This window comes from Emys orbicularis, chromosome 4 (assembly GCF_028017835.1).
Source record: "Emys orbicularis isolate rEmyOrb1 chromosome 4, rEmyOrb1.hap1, whole genome shotgun sequence".
NCBI classification, from domain to species: Eukaryota; Metazoa; Chordata; order Testudines; family Emydidae; genus Emys; species Emys orbicularis.
This window is the reverse complement of record NC_088686.1, coordinates 48,510,591-48,526,778: the sequence shown is the minus strand read 5'-3', so window position 1 is coordinate 48,526,778 and position 16,188 is coordinate 48,510,591. Positions and strand designations below refer to the sequence as shown.

Genomic DNA, 16,188 nt, shown 5'->3' with positions numbered 1-16,188 from the left:
AGTGTTAAAGTTTGTTACCATCACTAAAAAATGATAAAAATGAGGAAAGTTCCAGGTTTCTTTAATGCTTTCAGACAAAGAGTATCTAAAATTCACTAATCCTAATGTATTTTCTTCCATTTTTTGAATATCAGTCTCATATTATAATAGACTAAACCAGTGGTTTTCAACCTTTTTTCATTTGCGGACCCATAACAATTTTCAAATGGAGATGCAGACCCTTTTGGAAATCTCAAACATAGTCTGCAGACCCCCAGGGGTCCACAGACCACAGGTTGAAAACCACTGGATTTGACAGAGTCTCTAAAAAAAATACTGATATTGTTAAACTGGGGTTTAGAAATATTAGTTAATTACATGTTAATCCTTTTAACTGTTATAGGGTACTACAGAGACCATTGCTGAGTCAGAAGGCATAAGTACATGTATTATCATGAAACCATGTCCCCATAACATTTATGTCTGGGTTTACACTAGATTGTTTTAGGAAATATCTCACTATTGTATTTCCACCAGTGGTAGCAATAGCTGGAGTTCTGGTTCAGAGAGGACTCAGGTGACTGTCAGCAATTTTACCACTGCATCATCAAGACTTGCTCTGAGCCAGTTTAAATGACATAATAGTAAAAACACCACTATCACCACCAGTAGAGGTGTATTGGTGGTAATGCAACAGCAGATTTCCCAAAAGAAGTCTAGTGTAGGCATCGCCTACCCCATGACATTCTTTCACAGCCCGTGCCATAGCCCGACAACCTCCACCCATATTCCCACTGGTTTTCTTTTCTGGCATACAGTGAGCGCCAGCCAGCATTTAGGCCTTTCACTGTAATGCTAAATATCAGCCAGAGGAGCCACAATAGGAGAAGTGTGTTGACTGCAGGTAACGCCTGAGCTATAATTTGGCCATGTTTTCCATATTGTAATGAAAAACAACAAATAATTGCTTTCCCCCCACCCCCCTGAGGAAACACGGAAGGTTAAAATTCCACAACTTTCACAGATAGATGGATGACTAAGGGAAACAGCAACATTAAGTGAGTCCATCTATTTATATGCACCTGCTCACAAGTGATCTTTCAAAGAAAATTGTGTCCCAACAATTTCCATGAGGAAGGAATTCTTTATATATTGCTGCCACACCAATCCAGAATAGGTAGCCCAGGTGGCCCAGGATAGGTAATTTATCAGCTAAATGAAAGAAAGAGAGAGCAAATCATCTGGTCTGATCCTAATGCTCTGAACCTCCTCAGCCCTTTTACCAATATCTGTAACAGACACCACACATCTGAAGGAGTGCTGAACTTTTAGGAGAGGCGTCCTCATAGCAAAATTGATGCCAAGCTGTAAAATTAAAATTAATGGCATTTAAACAATTGCTGATTTTGACAATGCTGATCATTAAGTCTCATTATGCTCTAGCTAGCTGGATTCTGAGTGTTGAACTGGCACTACTGAAATTCAGAGTTAAGGTAGTAATGGGATTGTCAGAATTATTGAAGGATTCCATATCTAAGTACTACTTTTCCTGAAGACACATGCAGGCATTTTGGATTTATCCATGCAGATATAGAAAACTGGCTAGGATCAAAGCCAAATGTTTTGTGAAGCACCCGTAAGAAAAATGGTCATCATTATGACCCTGCTGGCTGCTTTGCTCAGCCTCTTCAGTGAACCTGATGTTTGGCCAGCATGTAAAGTCTTCTTAGCAATTTTAAGACTTCCTGCTAGGTCTCTACATATTCTCTGGGTTGGGCTTGTGTTACACACAAGCTATAAGGATCTGAGGAAAGTTTTGCCTGGAATAAATGAACAGCTAGAGATGGAATACTTGCTATGGACAGCAGCAATGACATTCAATAGTCATTTAGGCTAATCCCACAAGTGTATTTCCTATGGATGTTCCACAAGATGCCTATCTACTTCAATCACATAGTATAAATATTTTTTTAGGAACTCTAGTTATTTGTAAGCGAGTACCAAGAATTTATTTTGGTGTATGAAAGTAAAAAAAAACCAACCTTTTAATAAGAAATATTACAGATAAAAGTACTCTTAGTAGTTCAGAATGACTCTCAAAAAAACCAAAACCAAACAAAAAACCCAGAATTTGCAAATACATAAGGATTAAAGCCCACTGATGTATCAGCATTATAAAAAAACTGCAGTTTATGCTCCCAAACACATACAGAAGAATTTGTACAGGTAATGAATAATGTGAATTAGAAGGCATTACATGCTTAAGTCACATTTAAGTCAGTGGGTTATTGACCCTAAAAAAATGCCCACAAATAGCTTTGTCACTTGGAATCTTCTAATAAAGAACTGTAACACTTCACCATAATTCCTAACGTCACAAGTCAGCTGTTACATGTGCTTTCATTAAGAACTAGGGCATTTTAAAGGACCATTTAAACATAACTCAGGTGCATGTAGTACAAAACAACACCCGAGGCTGAAAGATGGATTGCTATATATGGCTTCATATTTATCAGTAGGATTAGAAACAAGATGTTTAATTTTTATATAGAATTTAATATGTACATTGCATACATAATGAGCACTAAGTGGGGATACATACCTTGTGGAATCATTCTCTATGAAGAGCAGGAGCTGTTTTAAAGCTGAACTGACATCAGAAAATAAGTACATCCTTTTTTCTCTCCATTAACCTATGTTTTTATTTAATATAGTTTTTGATCAGTGTATGGTTCTCTGATACAAACTGCTTGTTCTAAATCTCCCTCCCCCTTTCTGTATCATCTTTTCTGCATGTAAGTTTGATTTTCTATAAACAGACAAAATAGAAGAAAAGTGCAGTTCCCACATTAGTCTTAATAGGTCACATACAAACAGTGCAGCCGCTTATGAGAGGAAGCAGCAACAAAACTGAGTGCTGGAAATTTTGAAAAAAAAATCTTTTTCAAGCAGATGTGTGATCTGCAGCTGCATGCAACTGAGAATCACTGATGCTTTTAACTTTCTGTGTAATAAAGCTACTATACTATAGCTATTATACTAGAAGTATTACAGGTATCTCTCTTTAGCTTTTCTCTATTCAATTGTACAGAGTACAGTTGCAAAAAAGAGAGGGGGAAATAGACACAAAAAAAATAGAAGCAGATAGGCTGCCTATGAAGATTTATAGAACATGGTGGGCAGATGGTGGGGATTTGCAGTGACACAGCTGATTTTAAAAATAAGAGGAGTGGAGGTGGAAAAAGAGACAAACATGGTTATGGCTACACATTCCTAAGGTCTGTTCACTAGAATAGGGGAAAAAATTAAATAGGCAGGGTTGTTCAATGTTTCTCTCCCACCCATTTGAATTGATATTTAGGAGTACTTTAACAAGGGAGGATCTGCAATAACTTGCAATTTCTTCCCCATCCCTCCTCCAACTCCTTCAAAAAAAAATATCAAGGAAATTAAGTATACAATAGGAGTAATAATGGTGCACTAAGTCTGAAAAATTAAGCACTCAAAAAGCAAAAAATTCCAAAATATAGGTTGCTGACAGTGTTAGTGCAACCATATAGCACAGATGTACTTAATATCATCCTCTGTTAATATACATGAAGTTATTGACATATGGTACAAAAACATGTGATGGGGCCACATTAACACTATAATAGCAACCTTATTTGTTTGAATTTCCTGACTTTCAAGTGCTTAGTTTTACTATTACACAGTAAAGATTTTTTTTTCTATTTTATGTATTAGATGGTGTAAATAGGATAACACGAAGAGCTGGGAATACGAATATATTTCATTATTTTAGATTTAAGATTGTGACATGGAAAAAAGGTCAAAAAGATTTGAATATGGCACCAAGCACTAAGTATGAATAATACAATCCTAATATAATAGAACATCTTGAAATAGCCCATATTTGGTTCTATCTATTTGTCAAAAATACTTAACTTCAGAAAATGAGCATTGCCTTGTTTAGCTTGTATTTTATGAAAATGTACATTCGTCTATGTCCAGACAGAAGGCCTGTTCAGATAGCTGCACTGTACATTAAAAATCAATTTTTAGTAAGAGCAGCTGTCTACTAGAGGATCTAATCTTATTAATTGTAGATGCTTTTATTAAATTAATGTTCTGCCATTTAAGCTGTTTCTGTGTCTAGAAGCCTTGATACAAAGAGACGAGGTACAGACAACTATATATGAAGAATGAGTTTCTTTCATCTGTCTATACTTATACATTCCCATTTCCCCCCTCACTTCCATGTCTACCCAGTATCTCTCTTCAAAATATCAAAAGCAATTTGATATTGTAAATTAGTTGCAAACTACCATTAAAGAAACCCAACCCCACAGGAAAATTAAGGGAGCAAAAAGTAGTACTGAAATTATTTTGCTAATGTCTATATAATGCACCCAAAGCTTTTTCTATGGGGTGAGTGAAGGGCATTTTGTTGGTTGCAGAGAAGACAATTAGTGGGGAAATTATTAAATGGGAGGCTCAGAAGCATGAATATTTCAACTAACAAGTTCTGTAATTTTCACACACTGCATATATTTTGTTTGGCTGTTTTTAATCTATTCTCTAGTCTATTAGCTAGTCTATTATAGTAGGAACGTCTGTTGTCCCTCTCTCATAACACGAGAGTAAGGGGATATTCAATGACTTTATAAAGGGGAGAATTCAAAACTGATAAAGGAAATACTTCTTCACATGGATAGTCCAATCATGCACTAACACATTACCACAGGAAGTCATTGAAGCCAAAAACCTAGCAAAATTCAAAAAGGGATTAATGTTTATGTGGCTATCATAATACATTTTTTGGAAGGGCTATTAAACCTCATGCTTTAAGCCTTAAGTCATCTAACTATTAGAGACAAGGATGGATCTAATGTAGGGAACCGATTATCCCATCCACCTACTATAGAGTTCTTAAACCTTCCACTGAAGCATATTGCACTGGTCAATGCTGGACCTCAGGTTTGATGCAATGTGGCAATTCCTACGTTCCAGTGTATTTAGGTTGCAAACTGTCTTTTATTGTCTTTGTATAGCACCTAGTAAAATGAAGCCCAAATTCTGATCAGAGAATCTAGGTGCTACCTGTAATACAAATAAACAGAATATTACCTGCAGCTATTTTTAGTTAGTTTTATTTATTCCAGGTTTTCTGAATCAGAGAGATTTTAAAAGTAAATTCAGTGGTTAAGAGAGCGGCTATAGTGTCGGCCCTCGGGCAGCACTAGTGCAAGCTTCTTTTCAATACACAACCATTAACTAGAGGGACTGAGGAGAGGTGAAGTCAAGAACTGAATGGGCATGAATACTAAACTTGGGCTGCAATTGTCATAAGGTTGCCACTTAATGCAAAGATGGGCAATGATTTTTACAGAATACTATTGCTTATTTTGAACAAGTTACAGGGAGGCAAAAGGCTCTTTTTTCAGGTTCTCTGTGCCAGGTTTTAGCCCAAGTGGATTTCTAAAATTGTCAAATTGCATCTGATACCAGCTTAGTGGTTTTACCTAACAGCACCCCATTTCTTATGCATACTTTAAGAGCTGCCTTGGACATATACTTCAGCTACTCTCCCTAATTCCTGGCTGATTCTCCCCTTTCAGAGAAGTTAACCCCTGTATTGCATTTCCAGGCCCTCCTGAAATAATTTGAAAGCATGAACAAATTGAGTAGGACAAGTGATTTTTAAAAGAAAAGATACCATTTCTGCAAAAGCTACTCTCAAAGACTTTTATTTAACATTCCTTTATCAATAAATTAACTGAAGCCAAGATACCCCAAAGTCACATAGACAAAAGAGATACATAAGATATTCAGATTGAGAGGTTTTCCTTCACTTATAAATCACAATGAGGCCTTCACCATTTTGAACAGTGACAGAAAACAACAGCTGACAAACGAGTTTGGAACAGATGCCAGTTGTCTTTCATTTGTTTTAGAATTCAATCAGCAGTGGTTCTGTAGCACTGTTTTTAAAAGTAGGATATCTATTTACTTAATTGGACTTCACATCGGTCAATACTGTTTCAAGAACAGATTAAAGACAGACTGAACATCTTTGATGCAAAAGTTGTTTTAGTTCAGGGCTCTGGACCTTATGTAAACACAGTCTGTGCTTAGATTTTATATGTATTTGTCTGGATTTTGAGTCTATTATATACCTTAGCTAGTTTAAAAAAAAATAACATATCCTCTAATATTCCATTTTGAAGAAGCCACAGACATCCTTCTAAGACTATTCACAAACACCAGTGACACTGAGTAGCAGAGGACAATGTAAATTTAAACACAGTACTTATTTAAATTGCTGACTAAAATGGAATTTCAATTAAAATTTAACATCTTAATTTTAAACTGTTTTGATGTCTAATGAAGTTGTTTGTATAAACTGATTTGTTTACAATATAAAGGTATTTTGTGGCATAGTATATGGTGTTGCAATGAATGGAGATTAAAAATACATTTTTAATCTCAGTTCATTGCAACACCATATATTAAGCACACATTGGATTCTGATATTAACTAGGCTCTGCACACAAGGTGTATAATTGGAAATAAAGATTGAGAAATCAAGAAAGATCATTGTAGACAACTCCCACGCATATCAGTTATTTTTCAGCTTCAGTAAAAGATACTTGAGAGTTTTGTAGTACAAAAACCAAAATTCATTAACATGTTTAACAAGTCAGTGGTCAGCATGCTTTGTTAAACTGCACTGTAGTAGAATTTAGCCTACATAAAATAGCTATCAAAATGAAATGTGTAAATTTTAGGGACAGCTGGAAGCCTGAAATAAAGTCTTAAAGTTGCACAGGACAAGAGATCCAGACTACAACGTTGCTAGGTCATTCAATTTACAAAGGTGTTTGCCATTATCTGCTCTGCTTTTGAGAGGGTTAAGGACTGAAAATAAAAACTCAACATTTAAAACTTCATAGTTCTACTCTGACTTTTTAAAATAGGGTAATGATAAAAGTATTTCTTCTAGTAGCATGTACATTTCAGCTGTGATTGGCTGCCTAATAGAGTTCCTTTATGCATACCAGTAAAATCATGTCCAGTTTTGCCATTTGTGGATAACGATGACAAGATACAAAAGCATGCGTTAGCCATAAATAGCTCTGGCTAAGAGAGGATTGCTCACACTGAGCAGATCAAATTCTCTATAAGGAGAGCAGTATTTGGCTTTTAGCCAAACCATGTCCCTGATGCAAGACTTAGTAGTGGAAAACACTTTCCAGTTCTTTTTGCACAGAAATTAACAAACTGAACCATTCATTTAGGATATTTCTTACACTGAGTCAGTGTTCCTACAGCATTTATAGAAACAATGAAGATTTAACTATTCAAACCCTGTAACTCACTTGTGTGAAGGTAAGATCTCCCCTGCCATTACACATCAGATTGGAAACAAATGTTACAGCCATACATTACTGACATATAGAACTTCAGGAGAATTCAGGTAAAGAAATACGCTGAATGGGTAACAAATTCCTACATTGTAAACTTCAGATACAAATGAGTTATGGATCGACCACTCCCTAATAATGGCAGCTTGTTTACTTATTTGGTTATAAACTGGGAAGAGGTCCTTTATCCAAATCAACAGAATAGAACAGTTAAATTACTGTAAAGCAATGTCTAAATTATGACTAGGGCGGAAAAATTTTTATTGAAGTTGAGATTAATGATTGTTTACCTTTATAATACTTTCCATAGACGTTAAGTTATTCAAAATATGCTTAATTTAAACATACTTCAAACTATATTTTCCAATGAAAACAAGGCAACATTCTGTAATAAGCCACAAGTTTTATTGCAACGTGGCCAGGTTTTTTTTTTTTTTGATCTCAAAAACAGTGTTCCATTTAAGGCTCTTTTTATACAGAAACTGCCATCATGACTGATGTTTAACAAAACAACTTTAGCGTTGCAAGACTCACATGGTAAACATAACTCCTACTCCTGTTCAGTAGTGTACATTCAATGGAAAACGAAAGGCATCAGAACAGCTACTTCATTTATAAAGATATGCATGTAACAGGAATGAAAACCGATGTACTACAATTGTTTGATGACACAGTTACAGCAACTTAATTGGCATTTCTCTGGGGGGAGGGGAAGAAAAAAAATCAAACATATTACAAAAAAGTGCTTTAAATGCATAGTGTTGTGTGCTGCCATGTCACAAAAATAGGCTTGTCAAGGCAGGTGAGGTGTATGAATGCACAAGAGCCTCATGGAACTGCAATCAAGTGCAACTGTAAGTAATACTGAATAGAGTCTACCATCTGACCAGTGGATAATACTTTCAAGGCATTCAATTAGCTTACCCTTTGCTGTTTGCTAGACTATTCACATTAACTATCATATTCATTGTACAGGTTGCAAGGAATGCATGCAACGTCAGTTTTGGCTAAGAGTATGACATGAAGGCATTCCTTGGGGTTTACATAAAACTACCAGGATTAAAGAATCTAATGGCAATCACTGGTAGACAGTTTAATTTAATGACATCTCCTTCAGGTCTGTAGAAAGGTGAATGGAGGGGGGGAGGAGGAGTTATACTATTCCAATTGAACGAGCTGCAGAAATGGAAGCTCCTTAGATCCAGATGGCACTTGTCTGTCTTTCTATAAGGGTTTTCCTTCAAGTGAAACTACCACATTGCCTCCCAATTTCTCTCCAAGTGTTGAACGGTCCTTAATATCATCCAAACCATTTACTTGCCACTCATGTTTAATACCTGAAAGACAAATGGATAAAAATATATTTGTTCAGTCCCTCAACACTGAGAAGAACTGTAACTGCTTTGTGGAATATCAGAAGCCTGTACCTGTAAATTTCTTTTTAATGGCATCTTTAGAGCTTGCGTAGATCATCTTGCTTTTTAAAGGTGCACTTTCTGGAGCCCTGTAAAGGCAAAAAGTAATTATTTAACCCATTGATATTAGAAGGAAAACGTAAAGAATTTTCAGTTTTAATAGCAAGCTGATTTCACACACCAGAATATAAATACCAGGTCTTCTTTCTTAGACTCCTTTGTCTCGTACGTGGCATCATACAAAGCATATCGGCAATCATTCAAAGGTAACAACTTCACAAAGGATGTGTAGGGGTCTTCCACAGTATCACCAATATCACCAACTAATATCTGCTTTGTTTCCTCTACAATTATCTGTTTTTTGTCATCACTTAAGCAGAAAAGAACTGCTTTCTTTCTTTTTTTAATCTCATCTGGGGTTGAAGATTTCCTTACTTTCATGTCATTAAAAACCTTTATAACTTCATCATTCACTGTTACTCCAGAAGCCTGTAAATGAGATGAAGGGAATAATTACTTAAATGCAAAATGACCAACATTGACTATGGGGAAGATAATATCTGATACTAAATAAAGAGAAATCTACTCTACAAATTCAGAACAAAAATTATACACTAAACCTGAACACTCTAGAAACGTAATGATGTCAGTGGGGTTGTATCAGATATAAAACTGTACACAATTTCCCCCTAATTTATTCATTTCTTTATCTCAGCATCATCTCCTTTTGAGTTATTGATCCTAAATAACTGGGTTTCCATTGCACATATCAACCAATTATCTATTAGTTTATCATATATTTGGCCAGCCAGGGGTGGATTTTTTTGTTTATTTTGTGGGGGGGTTTTATTTGGAACAAATGTAATACCAGCAGTTCATATCCAGTAGTGTCATGATTCTAGTTTTGTTGAGTGATGTAAGGCTCTAGAAGCAGTAGAAATGCCTTCTGAGTTGTGTCAACTTCAATGTTATGTTTTTAAAACTCCTTGCTTTTATTTAATGCTGATGCACAAAAAAAAAAAAAAAAAAAAAAAAGCCATTGCAGTTTCTACATAAGGAAAGTACAAATTGTACAACCCACTAGAGTAGTTCCAAACCATTCAGAACCCTAACCTAAAACAGTAAGGAACAATATACTGAGAGAGTTGATAGCAAACTCACTACAAAAATTTTAGCTTGTTACTTACAAGCTAGCTAAACACATCCTTGTTTTCAGTTCACTACATTGTTTATTAAAACACAGCAGTTTCCAAGGTACAGCATGCTGTTTTCAAGAAACCAGGTAAATAACAAAATAAAAAACAACAACCCAGGTCCTTTTGGAATATAATCTGTACCTTTTCCTAGTTTAATTATAGGAAATACATTTTGTTTGAAGAAATGAAGGTTTTACTAGCCCATCTCCACTATTAAGAAGAATTTGCAGGCAAATCAGAGTTTATTAGAAAGATGGTTATGTAAACCTTAAAAAAAGCTTAACGGCCACTGCACTGACAGCTCTAGACTGCTCACTCCCAATTCCCCCTCTGAAAGAGGAGACAATGCAGCTCCATTGCCCTCTCTTCCCCTCTGGAAAGCGATCCAGGGTTCGGGGGGAACTGCAGCTAGTGAAGTCAGTCAGACAGGGCTGACTGCTCCCTGAACGCACCCTGCCCACTTTAAATAATCTGTTCCTCAGCCCCCAGCTCCGCCACATGATATTTGGCAGCACAAATTCCCCGTGCGGTGGGGAAATCAAGCAGGCAAGGCCGGGGGCCCGAGGCTCTGCAGCAGCAGGGTCAATAATACCGCGTCCTCCACGGAGAGAGACGCATTGAGCCAGAGGCGATAAGCCTCAAATCCCCACCACCAATCTCCCGTCCGCATCGCACCCCACGGGCAGACCCCAGCCACAGCCCCGGGGGGACCCTGCCCCTGCGATCACAGCAGCCCCCGCGGCTCACTGGCGGGGTCCGCCCTCCATTGGGAACTCAGGCTGGGACCAGCCCTCCCTTCACACACACACCCCGCCCGGAGCGCCGCATCCCGGCCGGCGCCCGCCCGCAGCGGCCAGGCTGCAGCCCCCGCCGGCCTCCCGGGCTGAGCCCCGCAGCCCCCACACTAAAATTAGATTAAAATGGCCGCTGAAGGCCTCAGGGCCTGAACACGGGCCCGGACCCGCTCAGCCCCTCACCCCGCCAGGCCTCCCTCCGCGGGCCCTCGCCGCTGCATTGCCCCGAGCACGCCCCGCCCTTACCATGGTGCCGGGTCCCTGTGGCGACGGCGGCTGCCTGCAACGCTGGGATGCTGCTCGCACGGAGCGCGCGGGGGGCTCGGGCGAGGCGGGCGGGGGGACGAGTCACATGGGCGCCGCGGCCGCCGCCTTCGCCACCACGTGCCGCGGCGACCCTCCCAGCCCGCTCTGCAAGGGGGGAACGGCCCCTCCCTCCGCGCGCGGCCGGAGCCAGGGGGGCAGCGCCTGTGCTACGCCACCCCCTCCCCGCCTGGAGGCCCTCAGCGGGGTATTGACCTCCCAGCCCAGCCCCCCAGTACCTTGCTGGGGCCCCTGAGGGGGACCCTCCATATCCCCTTCCCAGCCCGGGGTCCTCAGGAGAGCATTCACCTACCCAGGGCCCAGCTTGGGGCACACCCCACATCCACCTATCCCCTGTCCAGCCCGGGGCCCCGAGGGAGGCCTCCCTGTCCGGGGTACCCCTCACACCCACCAGGCTGCCCTCAACTATTGCCTCCCCCACCAGACTGTTGTACGAGAGCGATATCGCACATCCCTTTCCCAGCCCCGCGGGAGATGCCCCCTCCACATCTTCCATACGGATCTTGTGATCCCCGATCCCCTTCTAGGGGTATTATCGCTCCCCCCCCCCCCCGCAGCACTACACTGCGCCTTCCACAGACATCCCCTCCCCTCCCTTCCCCCGCGGTCCCTCTTAGCTGGCAGAGACAGGGGAAAGCTGGCTCAGGGACAAGCATATTGTAGCGGACTCCATCAGAGCCTTCCCTTTAGCAATGATTTGCCGGTGAATCCATTCCAAGACTCTCAGCACGGGGCTTTGCAAACAAGAAGTGGGCTATAGCCCATGAAACCTTATGCTCAAATAAATTTGTTAGTCTCTAAGGTGCCACAAGTACTCCTGTTCTTTTTACTAAATAACCCGGAGAGCACGCTGGTGGGAGTAGCGGGACACATAAAATGCTCTGTCTTGGCTGCTGGAGAGCGCTTGCTGTGTCGTCCCCTTCCGCTGTCCCTGCAGTGCTGCTGGAGCCAGAGGGATTGGAGCTCGGGGTCCCATTGCTACCTGAAAAGTTCCGAGTAAAGCAGGTTGGACATTTTTGACAAAAATGGAAATTAACTTTTTCAACATTTTTCATTCTTTTTTCCAGTTAGCTTCCTCCCACCCTCCTGCGCAGTTGTGGGTAACCACTGTAGGGTGACTGGAAAGTCCTAGCTAGCCTCGAGTCTGTTACTAGTTAAAGCTAAAAGGAGTGGTACTCAGTTGAATTTTAATTCCTAATAACACTTAAGTACAAGATTTGTCTAACGGTGGGGGAATACCATGAGTTTGGTGGCACAATAAGATGACAACCCTAAATAGTGTACACAGTCCAGCCTCTTAAACTCTGCTACTTCAGATCTCACCTAGTTTTTTTTCCAATCAGGTACTTGGAAACAAACTAAAGTGGGGGTGGGGAGCCTGGGACATTTGCTATCTTTTTTCTAGACATTTTCCCAAGAAACCTGGGCTGCACTGGCGAAATTAAAAATAAATTACATATGTGTGATTTTGATCTTTGTTTTGTAGTGTATGTCAAAGTTAATGTCTTGGGTAATGTCATGTGTCTTTTTTAATGTTATGACTGCGTTTATAGTTGTTATTATTATGGCCCTCTCCAGAAGGTGCCAGACCTGTTTGTAACACATGCATATTGAAGGATTTCTTTACTTGATATACATTGCTACCATCACCCAGTTCCTGTTATTTTTTCAGGGCAGAGTAGCATTCCCCAATACCCTGCCTGAGCTTCTCTTTTAAAGTGTATTATTTTTAAAGGGGATAAAATAAAACTGTTTATCTATTTATATTTCCTTTACGTGCAAGAAACACTTCAACTAGTTAATTAAATATGTTTATTTAAACACAATAAAAAAGGAATAGAAACCAGTATCAGATAAATGGGCAAAGTTACCCCCATACTTACTAGCCAATCTAGAAAACAGAAACTTACTCTTCAGTAATAATAATGCTTGGCACTTATGATTCGCTTTGGGTATTCAAAACACTGTACAAACAATTTATTATTTATTCCCCTATCCTTTATAAATGATTGTGCCTCTATTAAAATGTCCCAATCCTGTAAATCCATGCTCATGTGAATGGTCTGTACTCGCGTGGAGATGCTCACTGACTTCAGTGTGACTATTTGCACATGGACCACTTATAGACTGAATTGTATCCTCGACTTATTCAGCCATGCCGCAAGTAAGGTTCTCCACTCCACATGGCAAAGTGAGATCTTCCTGGACCTTGGGTCCAGGTCTAGTGTGGAGCATGGTCCCTTACTTTGGATACTCCTCCCTATGAGGAAGTGGGGCCAGTAAGGCCTGGTCTACACTGGGGGGGGATCGACCTAAGATACGCAACCTCAACTACGAGAATAGCGTAGCTGAAGTTTACGTATCTTAGGTCGACTTACCTCGCGTCCTCATGGCACGAGGTTGACTGCCGCTGCTCCCCCATCGACTCCGCTTCCGCCCCTCGCCACGGTGGAGTACGGGAGTCGACGGCAGAGTGATCAGGGATCGATTTATTGTGTCTACACTAGATGCGATAAATCGATCCCTGATAGATCGATCACTACCCACCAATCCGGCAGAGAATTCGGGATTGGGCAGAACCTAAATTCTGTCCCATTTTCTTCCCCGCACTCTCTTGTTGACCGGCCTAATGGGGTTGGCATGAGTTGAGAAATAAGCTGTATCCGTTACAGGCTTACAATAGGTTACAGTAGAAGCGCAGAATTACAAACTCCTTGGGAATAGAGGTTGTTTGTAACTCTGAAATGTTCAGAACTCTGAACAAAACATTATGGTTGTTCTTTCAAAAGTTTACAACTGAACAGTGACTTAATACAGATTTGAAACTTTACTACACAGAAGAAAAATTCTACTTTTAACCATCTTAATTTAAATGAAACAAGCACAGAAACAGTTTCCTTACCTTATCAATTTTTTAAAAACTTTTCCTTTTTTTTTAAATACTTTATGTTTAACACAGTACTGTACTATATTTACTTTTTGTTGTTGTTGTCTCTGCTGCTGCCTGATAGCATAATTCTGGTTCCAAATGAGGTATGTGGTGGATGGGTCAGACTGTAAGTCTGGTGTTCATAACTCTGAGATTCTACTGTACTTCTCCCCAGGAGCAATTTCTAAGGGTATGTCTACACTACCTGCCGAATCGGCTGGCAGCGATCGATCCAGCGGGGGTTGATTATCACGTCTAGTCTAGATGTAGACGCGATAAATCGACCCCCGAGTGCTCTCCCGTGGACTCCTGTACTCCGCCCCGAGAGGCTTAGGCAGGGTAATAAGGTTTAAAACACAGAGGATTCCCCTCTAGGCAAAACTTCAAAGTTACAAAAAACAGGAATAAACCTCCCTCTTAGCATAGGGAAAGTTCACAAGCTAAAACAAAAGCTAATCTAACACATTTCCTTGCTATTACTTACAATTTGTAATCTTAGATGCTTATTTCAGGTAGGGTTTTAGGAGATGTGTTTTTCCTGCCCTGGTCTCTCTCTCTCCCAGAGAGAACAACAAAGAGAGAACAAACACCCCCCCTCCCCCCCAGATTTGAAAGTATCTTCTTCCCTTATTGGTCCTTTTGGTCAGATGCCAACCAGGTTATTTGAGCTTCTTAACCCCTTACAGGTAAAGGAGGGATTTTATGCTACCCTTAGCTGTATGTTTATGACAAGTCCCAACATACTGTAGCAACTCAGTCCAGGGACTTTTACCAGACTCCTTTATGTAGATTTCATTTCACGGTAGTGCTAAATAAAATAAAAGTACAGTTTACACTTCTATATCAACTTCTATTTAAAGGTCTCAACACTTTAACAACATTAATTAAGCCACACGACATCTCTGCATAATAGGTATTACAGTCCCCAGAGAGGTTAGGTGACTTGCCCAAGGTCTCCAAGGAAGTCTGTATCAGAGCCAGGAATAGCTCCAGACTCCAGTTCTGTGCTTTGAACACAAGAACATCCTTCCTTGTTAGTAACTGTGTAGTGTGCTGTACTGCAGCAGTTTCATCCTGGCACTAGTGCTCCTCCCCATTCTAGAACTTCTGTGGAGTTTATTGTGGTGATGTTGACTGATATTTCTACACTGTGTTAGGTATACAGAAACCTGTTTTATCATATTTTAAATGTCAGTGTGTATATTCTCTAATTTCAGGTGAGGGGGCTTCAATAGCAGAACTGGATCCATTCAAGACAACAGGAATTGCTGAAAATGACCTTGTGAAAAGAAAATGTAAGAGGAGACACTGCATTTCTGAAGGATCGTATTTCTGAAAGGTACAGTAATATGTGGCATATACAGCATAATGGTAATAAGAGAGTAAAAGGGACCTTTAGAAAACTTCAGCTGGATCAGGGGAAATTGCCAGTTTGTTCTGGATAAATGGACCATAATACTAAACTGCTTTTACAGTCAATAATAATAATAATGCAGAAGCCCAGAAATGTTTTGCAACAATCAAGGAGCAATTTAATGAGAAGTTCTGGTTACTTGGAAAACCTCATTTGGATCATCCATCCAGTTTGTGTTCTCATTGCACAGGCAACATTATTAACCTTTTCCCATAAAAGGGACAAGTTATACCAAATGCTGCAACTTCCTAAAAAGTGCAAGGCACTTAAAATGAAAAATACACACAAACTGTGAAAAAATAACCAACCAACCCCTTGCGACTGACTTATTTTAGCCAGATAGCAATTCTTTTTGTTTGAAATCTTCTATTCTTCCTGCATAAGACAGCTTTTAGGGCTTGATCCTGCACAGATCTGCATGTACAAATGTAAGGTAAAAAGTGATGAGCATGATAAGGAATTTGGGGATTTTGATCCTAAATTCATGAGCATTGCTGGAAGCCACCAAGTCAGTTCTGCTTAATAGCACAAGTGAGGCCAAAGAGAGCGTATGTAGGTAAACACCTGATTTCCATGATGGGGATCATACCTAAGCCTATGTCTTCTCAGACACACTCATTCTCTGCATATCCCCCTTTTCACCCTGTGAGAAAGAGAGTGAGCTCCCAGGAGGCTTGAGACTTACTATTGTACGAATCCGTGTGCTAAACCTT

General features: G+C 40.0%; 1 protein-coding gene across 1 annotated transcript; it reads right to left on the bottom strand.

Annotated features, from left to right (window-relative positions):
• Positions 1–8,627: 8,627 nt before the first annotated feature.
• Positions 8,628–9,297, bottom strand: CFL2 (cofilin 2). The gene is made up of 3 exons (XM_065403977.1): positions 9,000–9,297; positions 8,831–8,907; positions 8,628–8,740 (listed from the first exon to the last, which is right to left on the bottom strand). Exons 1-3 carry the CDS (start codon positions 9,257–9,259, stop codon positions 8,628–8,630), a joined length of 450 nt encoding a protein of 149 aa, XP_065260049.1. The 5' UTR covers positions 9,260–9,297.
• Positions 9,298–16,188: the final 6,891 nt, after the last annotated feature.